Below are 17152 nucleotides of genomic sequence, written 5' to 3'. Positions count from 1 at the left end.
AATGTAACATTTGCAAAGATGGAAATGTCATCTAAAGCTAGAAAAAATAGAGTTTGCACATATTGATGTGTAAGACCTATATTAGTTTCTTCAATAGGATGATCGATATTACATTACTTTCATTGGATATTCCACAAGAAATGTATGGTTTTATTTTCTTAAAAAAATAAATGTGTCAATAATAGTACCCTTTAAAAAGTGGAAAGCTGTGGAGAATGAGACTAATTTTAACATCTGCTTAAAGTGTGACAATGGAGACAGATACAATAGAAAATATTTTTGTTAATTATTATGATGCAAATATGATCTGTTTGAAGATGTTATAGATAGTGTCATTACATGTTGTATTTAAGTGAGAGATAAACGAAACCCACAAACACAAAATGATGTAAAAGCATGATCTTGCTTGTTGCAAAGGTCTATTTTAATTTTCAAGGTTTCAACAAATAAACATCAAAAAGCTAAATTCATGGCAATTAAGGCATTCCTTATTCATGTTTCAACTCAAGGTACCAGTTTTACCCAAAAATGAGTTTTCTTGCAAACAAATAAACACTCGTAAATGTGACCTCAATATGTATCTCCATTACTTGAGTTTTGCAAATAGCCTAGGTGCAACCTGCATTCAAATCAGCCTCAATATTAAATAAAGATAAACACGGATCAAATTTATTATTTAAATAAAATAATAATAAACTTACACATTTGTCCACACACTGCCAGTAATCAAAGTATTGCCCAGTGCAATGTTTGTGGCCAGTTTCATCTGCTTGAACCCTTTTCACACATCCCTGAAAATCATAATAGCCTAAATTAGAAATAAATTATTGTTTTTAGAAAATACCCAAAATATTATGCCAATGTTTATGTGATGACATAGATTTACCATGTCATAAACAAGAAAAAGATAACATTTTTAATAAGTGTTTAGTGATGATAAATTTTGTTTTCAAATTACATAGAAATGAAGCAAAAAACATAAAGTTGTATAAGAATGAAACTTGAGTGGTTAAACAATCTGAAACTTGGTTATTTCAAGATCTCAGCAAAGACCCATTTGGTCATTTCACTCATTTGTAACTTAAAAGGAAGTTTCCTGACTTCCTCCATATATTTGCAATAAAAAAGAAAGAAGCAAAGAGAAACAAACATGTGATAGCAGATGTATTTGTACATGGACTTTATGGGCTATGGAAAGTAAAAGAGAAAATATTCAATTTCTGGTATAATAGAAAACCTGATAGTCGAGCCAAGCTCTAACACACTTTGGCTTGCATAAATCTTCAAAGTATTTCTTCTGGTCAACTGGTTCTTCATCCGACCTTCAATGGAGAAATAAAGATACATATTATCAATGTGAGCTTGAACATAAAACCTTTGAAAACCTCTTAACTATCAAACGATTCATTCAAACAGGACAAAGTCTGCAAATCAGGATACAAATAATGGGAGATAAGTATTAAAAGTAACTGTGTTGTCAGGATGAGCAGCCGATGAATTATCAAGATAGTTGTAATTTGGGATGCAGAAGATCAAGAAAGATTCGACAGAAGAAACATCATTTTTAAAATCGAATACATGGCAGCATGATATACTGTGTAGTTTGTAACTAAACTGATTCCAGCTTATCGAGCTTATTAATGGAGGCAAACATCAGAAAAAGGATTCAGACGATCCACAGTTACATCCCACTGAAGATATATAACTGTTACAGTCACTTGGAAGCAAAATCAAGCTTATTTCTCTTTAGTTGCAATCAGCCTTCGAAAAAGCTTTCTCAGATAACATCATGGATTTGAATTTCTGCTTTCGAATCAGGGATTAACTCCTAATTGATCTGATAAATAGGAGTTAACGATGCAAATTCAGCCGGATGATGGCATCTTAGGGCACCAATACATTAATACTTACAAAACAAACTTTCAAACATAACAATTAAATTAGTTGTAGGGATAAATTCAAGAGACGGATTACTCACATTATTATACAAGGATATGATACACGAACACTTGAAAGCAACCTACAGAAGCACCATTTTCAAAAATCGAATGAAACACAGCGTGAAAACCCTAGTTAACAGATCGATGAATAAAGTTTAGATCTGATCGAATTTGTTCGAGTATAACGAAATTAATGGAGAAGATGAACAGCAATGATTACCGTGAAAATGGGGGTTTAAAACAGCAGCCGTCAACCGAAAGATCAGGGCTAAGAAGTTATGAGAGAGAAATGGGGAGGGAGATCTCTTTTTAGCAATGCGAATTTTGCGTTTTCGTCTAGTGCTTTCTAGGAAAAACCACGTGTATTTATCTGATTGGACCTAATAAAAAACCAATAACCGAACCGATCCAGCACCGAATAACAACTCCGGTTCAGTATTCGGTTTTATAAAATCCTGACTTTCGGTTTTGGTGCAATTCTGGTTCGGCCCTCTCGGTTCTGGGTTTAAACTTAACCGAATCAAGATTACTAAGACTCATAGCCCATGTAATAACCGGGCTTTACATGAAACTGAATTTTTGAAAAAACCCGTTAAGTTTAAAAATCTATTATGTTTTTACTTTATATATATATATATATATATATATATATATATATATATATATATATATATATATATATATATATATATATATATATATTTGGGATATGATATTTCCACTTTTTAAGTTGATTCTTCCACTTAAATTAAAATTGTTTTGATATTTTTACCCTTATTTAAAACTACAAGTTTAAGCGTTTCCCCCTTAGTTATCGTTTAAAAAATTAATTTGTTTACTTATTTATAATCAAACTGTCTCATCCATCAATCCATTTAAACTGTGAGATTTTTTTTCCCCTTTTTTCCTATTTATCACTTAATATAAAATCTAAAAAAAATTATTTGTTTTTTGATTTATCTATGAAACCTACTAATTGATGCATATCACAATAAGATGTAATGAGAAATAATATGTTTCAAACTAATGTATATCACAATAAAATATTCAAACTAATATATGTTAAATCATAATAAATATACCAATAAAAATATTTAAATCATAATGTTAAAAAACCAAAAGTTATTAAAGGTTAATGTAAAAACTAATGTTTTACAACAATTTAAACTATAATCTTTGTAAGTATTACTATTTTTTCTATATATATTTTTTAAAATTATATATGTATCATCTTTAGTGTATATCCAACTTTTTAAGTGATCATAAGGTGAATATTTTGTATTATTAGATTTTTTTTAATATTATTACGGTTTGAATATTTTTGTTCAACAAATTTATTGTGATTTGATGTATATTAGTTTAAATATTTTGTTGTGTTTTTGAATAGTTTTAAGTGATGATATGAAATTGGAATAGAACTGATATCTTTGTAGTGTCAAAACTTTTTCTTAACATGAACATTTTATTACATATTATGCCTCGGTTAGTAGATTTGATGGATAAATAAGAAAATAAATTAATTTTTGGTAGATTTTATATTTAAATGACAAATTTAAAATTAAAAAAAAAAAAAACAACAAAACTCACATTTTCTTATAAAAGGCGGCACTTCCACATAATCCATTAAAAGAATAAAAGGCGGCACTTCCATATAATGGGAAAATGACTCTGAAGGGTAACTAATTATTGTGTTTGTTCTCATTTGGTCTCTTTCCTTTTTTTTTGTACTCAATATACCATCGAACTTGTTGTTTGTGTTCACCATAACCCTTTTGACCGGCTATCAAGTTCGATGGTATATTGAGTACAAAAAAAGGAAATGGACCAAATGAGAACAAACTCTACAGTTGGTTACCCTCCTAAGTCATTTTCACCAAAAAGTTAAATAAAATTAAAGTTGCAAAAGTATCAAAGACTGCAACCTTCTTTGGCCATAACGTACATGAAGAGCGTTTCGGAGGGGTAGCTTCGTTAAAACATGGTCTATGTTATGCTTACTATGGTTAGCTGTCAACACCTCTCTGGAAAAGGATATGACTGTGTATGAGAGGTATATTTATCAACATAACCGTTTACCTTAAGGTATATTATGGTGATGTGTCTGCAAAAGCTGCATGATCTTGTACATATTGATGTTGTATCTTCTCCCATGAATTCGATCTTAAAGCCAAGTAAACTCAAAAATCACAGCACTTGGGATTCCACTCGTTTGTAGACTTGTCCAGAATCCATGATACGATAAATCATTTGATTGGAAACATAAATGCAGTCATGAAATGCACCTGATTAGTTAAGATTCCGCTAATAAATATTCAAGTGAATTACAAAGTTGTACATGTATGAATAATGTTCTTTCATGGGTTATGTTTTGAAGTGAAGCGAAAATGAATCTCATAGTCATTAATATAAGCAGGAGATGACGTCAATTTTTCTGTAAATGTGTAACGACCAAAAATTTCAACCAAATTAAAACATTTTAATTCATTCAAAAACTATTAAGTTCATACATCTCGTTTTCAAAATAGTTTAAACATCATAGTATCCCCCAGAAACTCCCATAACACGACTCAACTCGCCGAGTCGCCCCGAGACTCGTCGAGTTCAACGATCTCCGAGTCCCATCCTGCTCAACTCACAGAGTCGTCGAGTTCCGCGACCAGACTCGCCGAGTCCAAGAACAGACTCGCCGAGTCCAAGACAATCTTCAACAGACTCGCCGAGTCCATGCACATGTTCATACAACTCGTCGAGTACACCCATGTGACTCGCCGAGTCTCTTCAGTTCTCAATCCATACAGAGGCCTTTCGAGCCATGCAGGGGCTCCAATCCATAGATCCACTCTTCTACAGCCTAACCCTCACATAAAGTTGCAAACTTTACGTGAAACCAAGGAGATATAAGCCCAAAACACTCTAGGGCTAGGGTTTATGACAAAGGGGCTTCACCAATAACTCTTAGACAGGAGCTTTATGGCATTAAGGACCATCACAAGCTTAGATCTGGAGTAGCAACCTCAGATCTAAACTCCAAACCCGAAATAGATCTCAAACAAGCTAAGGAACTCCAAATCAACCACCAAGGATGAACCAAAAAGGAAATAGCTTAAGATAATGGCTCCTTACCTCTGAGACATGCCCAAGTTGATGTAGATTCCAGATCTACACAAGCCCCTTGATGCTAGCCTCCAATTTCTCAAGCTCCTTCCACCAAATTCCTCTTCCAAGCTCCAATCTCCTCAACAATGAAGTCTCACACGAAATTAGGGTTTTCTGGAACTCTCTGGGGGATTAGGAGGCTGGGAGGAGGACATAATGTCCTTTAAATAGGGTGCAACCCTCGGGATTAGGGTTTTCTCATTCCAGCACCAACTCGTCGAGTCCAAGCCGCCGACTCGGCGAGTTGGCCACTTAATCCGCGATAGAACCCCGCTCCGACTCGGCGAGTAAGCGGACCTACTCGTCGAGTCCCTTTCCTAAATTTACACTTTGCACCCTTCAACTTCTTGCTTCCGAACTTGGGATGTTACAATTCTCCCCCACTTAAATTAGGCTTCGTCCTCGAAGCCTACTGCAGTATACGCCTCAGAACGAACCCCTTGCATTGTAGACTCCGACTTCTCAATCAACTCATACTCTTACAAACCCTACTTCTGCATCTCTCTTAAAATGGCTTATTCTCACGTGGCATCCTTGCCACTATTCCAAGCCGATCATCGGCCTTTCAACTCAATAGCACCACGAATTAACCACGAATCACCCGATAATAATAACCCTTCATATCAGGGACACGCTTCCGCGCCCTGCAACGCTAGATTCCACAAACACCCACTGAGCTCTGCTAAGAAACTAATCCATCTTCCTTCGCCCAAAATTGGCGATAACCCTGATAACTTGCAACCTGGAACGAATCCTCATAATGGAATACCCCAGATTGGAATACCTCCACATACATAACTCAAGCCTACAACCATACTCGGAACTAAGGACCTTGTCCTTGTGTCACCCTCGAACCCTTCGGTTCGACACAACAGAGTGCAACCCACTCACACCTCCCTATCACGATCTCTAGGTCCTTGACCTCCGACTGTAATATCCTTATACAGTCCTCAGCACCGATCCAGACTACTCCCGAGTCTGTTAACCTGCTGTCTCACCTTCCTCTGTCCCAATCTCCAATCTGGAACCACTATCCTCCTCCTCTTCCAAGGAGACTAAAAACATGCATGCGCATCATCCAACATTGCCATAACCTCAACGGGCATCCAACCTGTATGTGCTTCCATATATCTGGTACAATCCCAGTGCTTACTACCAAGCACTTTCGATCATCCATTTACTCTACTGCCTTCCTTTCAGAGGACCCAAACTCCTTCCGGAGCTACATACCTTCCCTTTCCAGGAAGTCTATTCAACAACCCTTACCGCACCTATAAGTGCCACAGAGCTAAACTCCACTCTACACTATCCATGTAGAGCAACTGCTATTCTCGAACTCCCATATACTCCGAATCCGATCACATAACTAACAAGGCCCACGCACGGCCTCCAGCCAACTTCATCATCATGATCAATACTTGGGGCCAGACCATATCGATTACTATTGCATGGCGACATATTCACTCATTCTCCACATACAGATCTACTAACATATCCAGAGTCTTCAACATGACTGGACCGCCTTACCAGGCCTTCAGCCTATCTGGACCACTCTCAGAACCTTCAGCATGCCTGGACCGCCCTCCTGGGCCTTCAGCCTGTCTGGACCGTTCCCCGAGCCTTCGGTCTGACTGGTACGCCTTCCGGCCTTCAGTCTATCCGGACCGCTCAAAACTGTCATACGCCATCCTGAACCATTCTTCCTGGGAATCTCTCCCATGCATACTGTTCTAGCCCTCTTGGGGTTCCGAACTCCAGCTCCATTCCATATACTCAATTCCCGGCCTAACCCTAGGCCTTACAACAATCAGTCACCTTTTCCGAAAACCATGGTCTGTGCTCCGCCCCACTTGTCTACTACTTGCTCTCACCGATCCACACCCTCAACAAAACACTGCTGAAATCCAAATAGCTAACCATCCTTGGATGCATGTTGTTTCACCGGAGAATTTTCCAATTCTCCCCCACTTAGTGCACCGACTACTAACCACCAATGCCCAAAACCGGCATAGCTCAATCGCCCTTACTCCATATATTCCCTCTTAACCATGAACTGACTCCCTCGGGAGTGAGTAACCTTCACCGAATAACCCTTCCGCCATCGCACACCCGAACTCCAAGGAAGTTCGAATCTCAACTGAACACTTCTCGCATCGCAGTTGCTATTCCTAGCAACGAGATCATAAACCTTATCTTTCGACCAAGAATCCTCCTGAATGCTAACCAACTACAACTCCTAACTACTAAGGTCCTCAATCATACTACGAAACATGCGGAACAATGCATACATATTTACAATACCACACCAATAACAAGATAACAAGATGGAAACATACCCGCAGCTGCATCTGGCTCTGTCCTGACCTCCTCTGCTGTAAGCTGGAAAGTGCGTCCCTGAGCCCTCGGAGGCTCCGCTCCTCCCTGACCTCCACCTGTAATCCTCAAAGTGGCCGGTGCTGGAGCCTGCACCGATCCTGTAGCAAACTGTGGGCAGTTGGCCCTCAAGTGTCCAACCTGATGGCAGTGATAACAAATCCTCATATCCTGCACCGGTGCTGACTGACGGCAATCCCTCGCATAATGCCCCTCTCTCCCGTACTTGCAACACGCACCACCGGACCTACAAACTTCGGTATGACCTTTCCCATACTTTTCACAAGTGTGGCTGCTCTGACCCCCAATCCTGGAGTCAACGGTTTTGAACCGTTTCGACGCCGGCTGCGACTGCACCGGGGCCTTCCTCTGCTCTCGCAACTGCAACTCAATCTCCAACTCACGCCGCCTGGCGGCCTCCTGCAACTCTAACAAGGTATCACACCTCTGTGTGGACACAAACTGCCGGATATCCCTCTTGAGCATACTCAAATATCGGGACATCTGAGCCTGCTCCGAAGCAAACTTCGGGCAAAACATCGCCCCCTCAGTAAACATCCTGGTGATCTCCGTCACCGACTCTGAATCCTACTCCAGCTCCAGGAACTCCTGAGCCAACCTCTCTCTCTCAACCTGCGGAACATAATGAGTACCGAACATCTCCCTGAACTGATCCCAGGTAACTGCAGCCCGCTGCGCATCAGAATAAGATCCCATAGTCAACCTCCCCCAATCCTTTGCCCCGAGCCTCAAAAGGTTCAGAGCACACCTTACCCTCTGATCCGCAGGGCATGAACATGTGAAGAAACAACTCTTCACGTCTGACAACCATCTCATAGCAATGATAGGATCCTGAACTCCATCAAAGGTAGGGGGCTTCGTATTATCGAAATCCCGATACTGAAAGCCCCGACCGGCTCCTCCCCCTGCCGCTGTAGCTGCCGCGGCAGCCGTCTCTGCAAGAGCTGCATAGCGCTCATCAAAATACTCAACCATGGCGGTCTTGATCGACCCAAACAGTTCCGACAACTCAGCCCGGAACATAGCAGCAACCTCATCATGCAGGATCTCACGAATCCTGGCATCCAACTCATCCGTACTCATCTGACCGATGACTTCGGGTGGTGCTGGTCCATCCTGACCACCCTCTCCTGATCCCAATCCCGAACCGGATCCTTCCTCGAAACGTCTCGCATCCGCCATAATGAAACGAACCATGAGAACCTCAGATACCTCGCATAACCGCCGAGAACTAACCTCTAACCAACAACCTAGAGGTTGTGACTTCCTTGACACGCGTATGGGTCCTGTGCTTTCAGTAGTACGGGCCCATACTACCTTCCACACCTACCCATATTTGTCTCAAGTATCACCACAACGCCCTAAGCACAAACATACATAACAAGCACTCCATCCTCACCCCTAGAGGAATACTGAATATCCCATAACAAGAAACCCTAAGCTAGCAGGCATCATAAATCAGGCAATTCTATCATGCAATTCCTGAAGATCCCTAGCCTAGTACTAGCATGCTGTTCTAACATATCACATGATCAAAATAACTTATATGGTATTTTGGGGTCTACTTACTGGCTCTGGCTGATCGTACCCTCTGCATCCTCCTTTACTTATTTCGAAAACCTTTTGAAAACCATTTTGAAAATCCCTCCTTGATTTGAGACATGATTCACACGAATGTTCCTCCAATTCACTCAAACGAAGGCTCTGATACCAACTTGTAACGACCAAAAATTTCAACCAAATTAAAACATTTTAATTCATTCAAAAACCATTAAGTTCATACATCTCGTTTTCAAAATAGTTTAAACATCAGAGTATCCCCCAGAACCATATCACATAAATCATAAAACATGAGGAGCGGTACGATCACGCCTTCGCCTTGCCACGATCTCCTGAAGTACCTGAAACAATACACTGAAACTGTAAGCCCGAAAGCTTAGTGAGTTACCCCCAAAATACCAACCGCACATAAACATACTCATAACATATCACAAATAGAACAGCCATGCACATCGGGTCTACTGTGTGACTGGTCCGCCCGCACCGGACCTTCAGTCCACCTGGTCCACCCTCCAAGTCTAGTCATGTACATCGAGTCTACAGTGTGATTGGTCCGCCCGCACCGGGCCTTCAATCCACCTGGTCCACTCTCCGAGTCTACAGTATGAATGGTCCGCCCACACCGGGCCTTCAGTCGGCCTGGTCCACTCTCTGAGCCTCGGCACGTCTGGTCCGCCCTCTTGGGGCCTTCAGCCTATCCGGACCGCTCGCTGGGCCTTCCGAATATCCGGTCCGCCTTGGGTATGTTGGCCTACAGCACAAAGCAGGTTCCGCCTCAACCCAACCCCCGTCAAACAACCATGTGCACATAAAACAATTAATCGCATAACAAATCCTTAACCATACAAACAGTCTAACAGATCACATAGTATATCAACATCCTAACCAGGATTCCGACCTAACCGGTCACTAGTATAACATTACCCTATATATCGGGTACCGACCTTAACCAGGTCACTAACATAACACCATCCTAAATACCAGGATGCAGATCTAGCAAAGCAATAACATAACAAACAATTCCCGGATTTCCCATCCGATAAAGGGCCGGCCTTGGTGCCGTAGACCCTGTCGATATAGTGAGGATAACTCACCTGCAATTGCCGACTGAAGAGATAAGACCAAGCTGCTCCGACCACCGACACGAACTTCACCACAAAACACTACCAAAGAACCAATTCCATAAATACCAAAATTACCAAAATACCCTTGGAAGTCAAACTGGTCAACTCTTGGTCAAAGTCAAAGTCCTCACTCAAAGTCAACCTTCCTGGTTGATTCTACTCGCCGAGTCGACCCGTCGACTCGTCGAGTTCCTATACCTAGAAACTCCCATAATACGACTCAACTCGCCGAGTCGCCCCGAGACTCGTCGAGTTCAACGATCTCCGAGTCCCATCCTGCTCAACTCACAGAGTCGTCCCTCGACTCACCGATTCGAGGCTTAACTAGAAGAGGTTAGGGTTCCGCGACCAGACTCGCCGAGTCCAAGAACAGACTCGCCGAGTCCAAGGCAATCTTCAACAGACTTGCCGAGTTGTTCTTCCAACTCGCCGAGTCCATGCACATGTTCATACAACTCGTCGAGTACACCCATGTGACTCGCTGAGTCTCTTCAGTTCTCAATCCATACAGAGGCCTTTCGAGCCATGCAGGGGCTCCAATCCATAGATCCACTCTTCTACAGCCTAACCCTCACATAAAGTTGCAAAATTTACGTGAAACCAAGGAGATATAAGCCCAAAACACTCTAGGGCTAGGGTTTATGACAAAGGGGCTTCACCAATAACTCTTAGACAGGAGCTTTATGGCATTAAGGACCATCACAAGCTTAGATCTGGAGTAGCAACCTCAGATCTAAACTCCAAACCCGAAATAGATCTCAAACAAGCTAAGGAACTCCAAATCAACCACCAAGGATGAACCAAAAAGGAAATAGCTTAAGATAATGGCTCCTTACCTCTGAGATATGCCCAAATTGATGTAGATTCCAGATCTACACAAGCCCCTTGATGCTAGCCTCCAATTTCTCAAGCTCCTTCCACCAAATTCCTCTTCCAAGCTCCAATCTCCTCAACAATGAAGTCTCACACGAAATTAGGGTTTTCTGGAACTCTCTGGGGGATTAGGAGACTGGGAGGAGGACATAATGTCCTTTAAATAGGGTGCAACCCTCGGGATTAGGATTTTCTCATTCCAGCACCAACTCGTCGAGTCCAAGCCGCCGACTCGGCGAGTTGGCCACTTAATCCGCGATAGAACCCCGCTCCGACTCGGCGAGTAAGCGGACCTACTCGTCGAGTCCCTTTCCTAAATTTACACTTTGCACCCTTCAACTTCTTGCTTCCGAACTTGGGATGTTACAAAATGAGTAAAGGGAAAATGACTCAGGAGGGTAATCAACTGTTGAGTTTGTCCTCATTTGGTCCCTTTCCTTTTTTTTTTTGTACTCAATATACCATCAAACTTGTTGCTTGTGTTCACCATAACCCTTTGACCGGCTATCACAGGTGATAGCCGGTCAAAAGCCGGTCAAAAGGGTTATGGTGAACACAAAACAACAAGTTCGATGGTAATTGAGTACAAAAAAAAGGAAATTGACCAAATAAGAACAAATGCAACAATTAGTTACCCTTAAATGTCATTTTCCCCACTTTCCATTAAACTCTCTCTATATTTTTGAAGTTTTATTCAAGGGCAAAAATGTCATAACAATTTAATTTTAAGTGGAAGGATTAAATACACAATTGGATATATCAACTCCCATTTTTTTTTCATATTATACATATTTTTGGAGAATATATATAATATATATATATATATATATATATATATATATATATATATATATATATATATATATAAACTAAAATAAAACTTTTTTGAAATTTTGAGGGTGGGCCTAAGCCTACCCTAGCTCATAGGTGGCTTCACCCATGTATATAAATATTGATGGGTTTTGTAGATTACTAAAAACATATAAAATGGAAAATCTTAACCTTTAAGTTACATGCAATTTACATTGGATCTATGTTTTCTCTAATTGATAGCAATATACTATGAGCTTCAAGAACCTTAAAAGAACTTTTGAAACTCGAAATTCATGAATTAAGGTTTACATACCTTTAGATTTATTATAGCAAATAAAATTTTGATCATTTCCTTTGTGTCTTTAGAAAGCAAGTGTCAAAAGTATGATGCATCTAATGAATCACACCTAAAAGAGAGAGAGAGAGAGAGAGAGAGAGAGAGATAAAATTTCCATTCCTAAATTTTTAGGTAAATATATGAAATATAAATACATATTTATACTTCTCTAGAGTATAAATATGTATATTTACAGTTATATATTTGTATCATACATAATCATTTATGTTTTAAAATGTTGTATTGTATAATCATATAAAAGATAAATTATTGTGTATAAAAAAAGTATTATTTACCAATAATCAATTATTGTGTATAAATAACTATATTATGTTTTCATATAAACATACTTTTGATTAACTATAACGTCATAAGATTTTCTTTTTACTCAATTAAAAACTAATAATATAACCCGACAATTCTTTTGTTAATTCACCAAAACTAAGTGAAAATAAGAGAAAACAATGTAGCAGAAGTGTTAAGCTTTAACCAAAATACTAAAATATAAAATATCATGAAATAGTCGTAAAAATAAATAAATGTGAGTGCAATTGCAGTCAAGTTGGTTTTTTTTTCTTTGTCTACTTTGGCGGATCAACAATATATTAAAAAAATTAATTGTAAAATATGTATATAATCAACATAATACTTTACTTGCGATACATATACAAATAAAGTTCAATTATATTTTTTTGTACCAACATAAATCGCTCCAAATCAGAAATGTATCTCCAAAACAAGCTAGCAAATCACCGATTACAACCTTATACGAATCAAAGGAGAGAGACAAAGAATAACAGAGATGATACATGATTCAACGAAGGAGATGAGGCGATCAGCAGAGCCAGGAACGATGATATACAACACAACATCAATGCAATAATAGAGCAAACGATGAGGCCTCTATGCGTCGGATATGTTTGATCACATATTAGGGTTTGTAAGGACAATGTGCTCTCTTTAATGGAACAAGGAAGAATCAAATTCAATTCCTTCCACCACCCCTATGAATGTTGAAATTCCTCAAACGTGGAATTCTCTCTAATTTCGATGGAATCCATGAACCAAACACGCTCTAATAAGGGATTTATCAGATCGACCATAATCTCATATGAAACTCCCTAATCGAATGAAGGATGGGCTACTGATGAGAGTAGCAATCAAAGACCGTTTTTTCAAACCTCTTGGTGGATCATTTACCTTAGGCTTTTGGGAGAGTGCTCATGGTTCTATTGAGTGAGTCTCTTTACTTCTTTCGTTGTTCTAGTCTAATGGAATATGAATTATCAATCTCATACAAAGTTCCTAACAACATTGTTGAATTTGGATATTGCTTGAATGTGTCATTGCTAAGTTCCAACTGTGTCCATTTCATATATGGAGGCATTCTCCATCTCTGAATTCCCATTTATTGGAGAAATGAAGTTAGCATTTGATATTGTTGGCAACTGTACAAACGAAAAAAATAACTCTTTAATTCTCAAACAACTGTATCTTCCAAAGTGATGCTTTTAATTCCCATTTCATTTTTAAATGTTCTCTATACAGTAAGCCTGTTTCAGTTACAAATATCTCTCTTTTAAGTTTCAAGTGCATGTAATCTTTTCTAATGGTGAAATTTAAAAGAATTTCATGTCCATTTTAAACCATACCTATATGTTTCTATTGTGCACTTGTTTTAATTATTAATCTATTGTTTTCTGTCTAACTTGCATGAATCAAATTGCTGTGCTGATTTTATCTTGATATAAATTGCAGCAGATTCCAATGGAAGGAAGCATCCACTAAGAACTTAATGTAAAATCACATATTGTTATGAGTTAACTTCAAAGTGGTCATCATATCAAAAAGGTTCACAAGCTTCTTAGTATTCTCTAATTAAAAAATATTTGAGAAAATGGAATTTATAAATAAATACGAACTTTATAGGGGACAACCTCATTTCCGTGACATTCTCTATTAAGTCATTTCCTTCTGCATCAAGTGAAAAAGAAACACCCATATACAGTTGTCCAGATCAAGTCATGTCCTCATTAAGTCCATTAAGTAAAAAAGAAACATTTTACATTAATTTTGCATTCAAGAGTTTTACCATATTATCCACATTCGATATCTCCAAGGTTGATCTTGACTTGGTCAAATCAAAATACAATGGCCTTTACTCCCCCATTAAGACAAATTCTCATGTAACTAAACACACACTTACCATGTGTGTGTGGTTGGCCATAAGAATCTTTAAAATTTGGAATCTTGACATCATCTTCATTATTTCAAGAAAATACTCACACCATTTGGAAAGTTACAAGATTCGAGTAGCCATAAAAACGTGAATATGGTGTGATCAATACGCCAATCGTTTGACCTTTATTTTGACCAATATTTTTACATTTGTACGATTTTCTTCAGATTCCTCCACTTGGCACACTTATGGATGAATTAGATTGCTTATGTGGCAAGATCATCTGTCTATATATTGATCTTGTTGATTTGGGGAAGCTTATGGAGTAAGCAGATCAAGCTTCAAATTGGTTTCAGAATCTAGATGGTGGTCCGCAGTTTTTTGGTAATTTTCTGGTTCTTCATGGCATTTTTATTCATTTTTATAGCATATGCATAATGCATATATATATTATTATTGTTGAGTGCTGCATTTTATATCATGGAAGTTGCAGATGCAATATTTCTGTTTTGGAATATGTTGTGAAAATGGAAATGTTTCTTTTTTGAGCAAATTTTAAAACTTGCAACAAGTTTTCACTTCATTTGCAAGAAATAACATCGTGCTTTTATTTATTTGTGTATTATGACATCTTATTTTCATTTCTTTCTATTACACCATTGTAGTTTCATGTTTTTAATTTATTTTATTTTATGAAGAACATTGTATTTTGAAAATCTACCCAATTATAGCATTGTACTTTTGATTTTTTTATTAGGGTATTATACTTTGAAAAAAGTACTCAATTATGGCAGTGAACATTGCTATAATTGGATAGATTTTTCAAATGCAATGCTTTTATAGGAAAATACAAAACTAGGATGTTATAATAAACACATCGATGAAAGTAACTTGCTGTTTCTTGCATTTAATTCTTATAAAAATGAAAACTTTTGGAAACTATTATAAAAACCATAAGCCGTGTCACTGTTTATGCTTTTTTTAATGAAAATAATCAAATCCGAAAAGTGAAAGGGTTTCAGACTTCTGGTAATGGTTTTTAAAACTGAGCCAAATTAATAATCAAGTGAAGGTAATTTAATATTTATTGCATTTTGAGGCAAGTGAAAAATGAAGGGAAGCTCAGGATTTCAAAGCCCAATGCAAGCCCGATATCAATACCTCTACCACCAACCTCCCCCTCAACACACGGGCCAAACCCCACCATTCCAAGGCCAACCTCCGCCACTTCAAGGCCAACCTCTGGCGAACAATCTCCCCTCTCAACCACCTTTCACAACCCTAAAATGGACGGATGAAATGGTAAAACTTATGATCATCGCCATTTCTTACATAATGGAAGCTTCAATAACTTCACCCGATTTCAAAAAAACTACCCAAAAATCAACCCTCGTGTCAAAAGAAACAAAATGGAAGGTCATTTCAATGGTGATGTCCGAAAGGGGTTACAATGTGACACCTCAGCAATGTGAGGACACGTTTCTTGAAATCAACAAAAAGTATAATCAACTAATCGGGTTACTCGGTAAGCCCACAAGCTGTGAAGTTTTCGAAAAACCGATTCTTTTGGACTCAATTGAAATGCCCGAAACCCTAAAACACGAGGCCCAGAAGCTTCTAGAATCGGATCAATTTTATTATCGGGAAATGTGTTCGCTTCATCATAACAATCGTATGTTTATTCCTCATGATTGGGAGGTTATGAGGTTGGTTTTTTTGGGCCTTGAGGGTAATGAATGGGATGATTTGCAGGCCCGGTGGGCCCGATTGGAAGAGAAGAAGTTGGAGATACAAGAGAAGAGGTTGGAACTTGAGAAAGATCGGGTTGAGTGGTTGTGTTTGGATCAAAATGAAGAGATGAAAGTGGAGAAGATGAGATTGGAAAATGAGAAGTTGAAGTTTGAGAATGCGCGTTTGGCATTTGAATTGAAACGTAAGGGAATGGTTGTAGGTGATGATGAGAACTGAGTTGACTCGGTTTTCGTATTTGGATATGCTTGTTTAAGGTATCTTTTGTTGTGTTTTTTTTTTCTTAAAGTTTGGTTATTGCATGAATCGGTTGTACTTTGTTGTTTGATTGATGGTACCTTCTTATGTTGCGAGTTATCATGTTTTATATTTATTTTGTGAGATGTAAATCAAATATACAACAATCTATAAGTGTGATTGTTTAGACTCTAACCCTAAGTTTTTGAATTAAAACTCTCATAACATAATGTGAGATATTTGTGAACTTTATAGAGATTATTCATATGCATATTCTAAAGGAAATTTGGTCTTTGTTCACTTTCCCTCATATTAAAAACATGCACATATTTTACATTCTCTGAAAAATATACGAATTTTTTTTATTTGTTATTGCATACAATTATAGAAATTATTTGAATATAACATTTGTAAAAAAGGTTTAAAATTCATATTAATTAAGAAATGTTTTTATTTAGTATTATTGTATGAGCCTTCATGGTCAGCACATCTCTATATATGGTAATGATTGGCTGTATATATATGTATAAAATCATAGCCTGTGATATCCCAAATTAAATAAATAAAAAATAAGCAACTCAAAATAAAAAAACAAGAATAACAAATATACCATCCCAGCCTGTAATACGAGTGCTTAGGAAAAAAAGACAATTAACAAAAGGACAATAGATGTGTTTAGAAACCATCCATTTTCCTAAAATCTCTATGTATCATAGATATTCCCACCAACGAAAAAACCTACTATAAAACCCCATTTGGACATTCATTTTCAAAATACAATCAAGCCATC

The 17152-nt window shown here is 38.1% G+C and overlaps 1 protein-coding gene across 2 annotated transcripts; it reads right to left on the bottom strand.

Annotated features, from left to right (window-relative positions):
* Nucleotides 1–384: 384 nt before the first annotated feature.
* Nucleotides 385–2288, bottom strand: LOC145135514 (cytochrome b-c1 complex subunit 6-1, mitochondrial-like). 2 transcript variants are annotated; one of them, XM_079069779.1, is made up of 5 exons: nt 2161–2288; nt 1979–2020; nt 1238–1322; nt 702–791; nt 385–619 (listed from the first exon to the last, which is right to left on the bottom strand). In XM_079069779.1, coding segments are annotated over exons 2-5 (210 nt in total). In that variant the 5' UTR covers nt 1981–2020; nt 2161–2288; the 3' UTR covers nt 385–586. The 2 variants fall into 2 exon arrangements, with proteins under 2 accessions (XP_078925905.1, XP_078925906.1); XM_079069780.1 differs by having other exon boundaries at nt 1979–2069; nt 2161–2269.
* Between the last annotated feature and the right edge of the window lie 14864 nt (nt 2289–17152).

Source organism: Lactuca virosa, chromosome 9 (genome assembly GCF_052849685.1).
Source record: "Lactuca virosa cultivar CGN04683 chromosome 9, Lactuca_virosa_CGN04683_v6, whole genome shotgun sequence".
Taxonomy (NCBI): domain Eukaryota; kingdom Viridiplantae; phylum Streptophyta; class Magnoliopsida; order Asterales; family Asteraceae; genus Lactuca; species Lactuca virosa.
The sequence above is the reverse complement of the archived record's forward strand: the minus strand, read 5'-3'. Positions and strand labels throughout refer to the sequence as shown.

What these genes read in the sequence shown, in the direction of transcription:
- LOC145135514 (XM_079069779.1), bottom strand. An exon ending in GAGCTTGGCTCGACTATCAG is followed by an intron (nt 792 to 1,237) that starts GTTTTCTATTAT and finishes TATGATTTTCAG; the next exon opens with GGATGTGTGAAAAGGGTTCA. An exon ending in GGCAGTGTGTGGACAAATGT is followed by an intron (nt 620 to 701) that starts GTAAGTTTATTA and finishes ATTTGAATGCAG; the next exon opens with GTTGCACCTAGGCTATTTGC.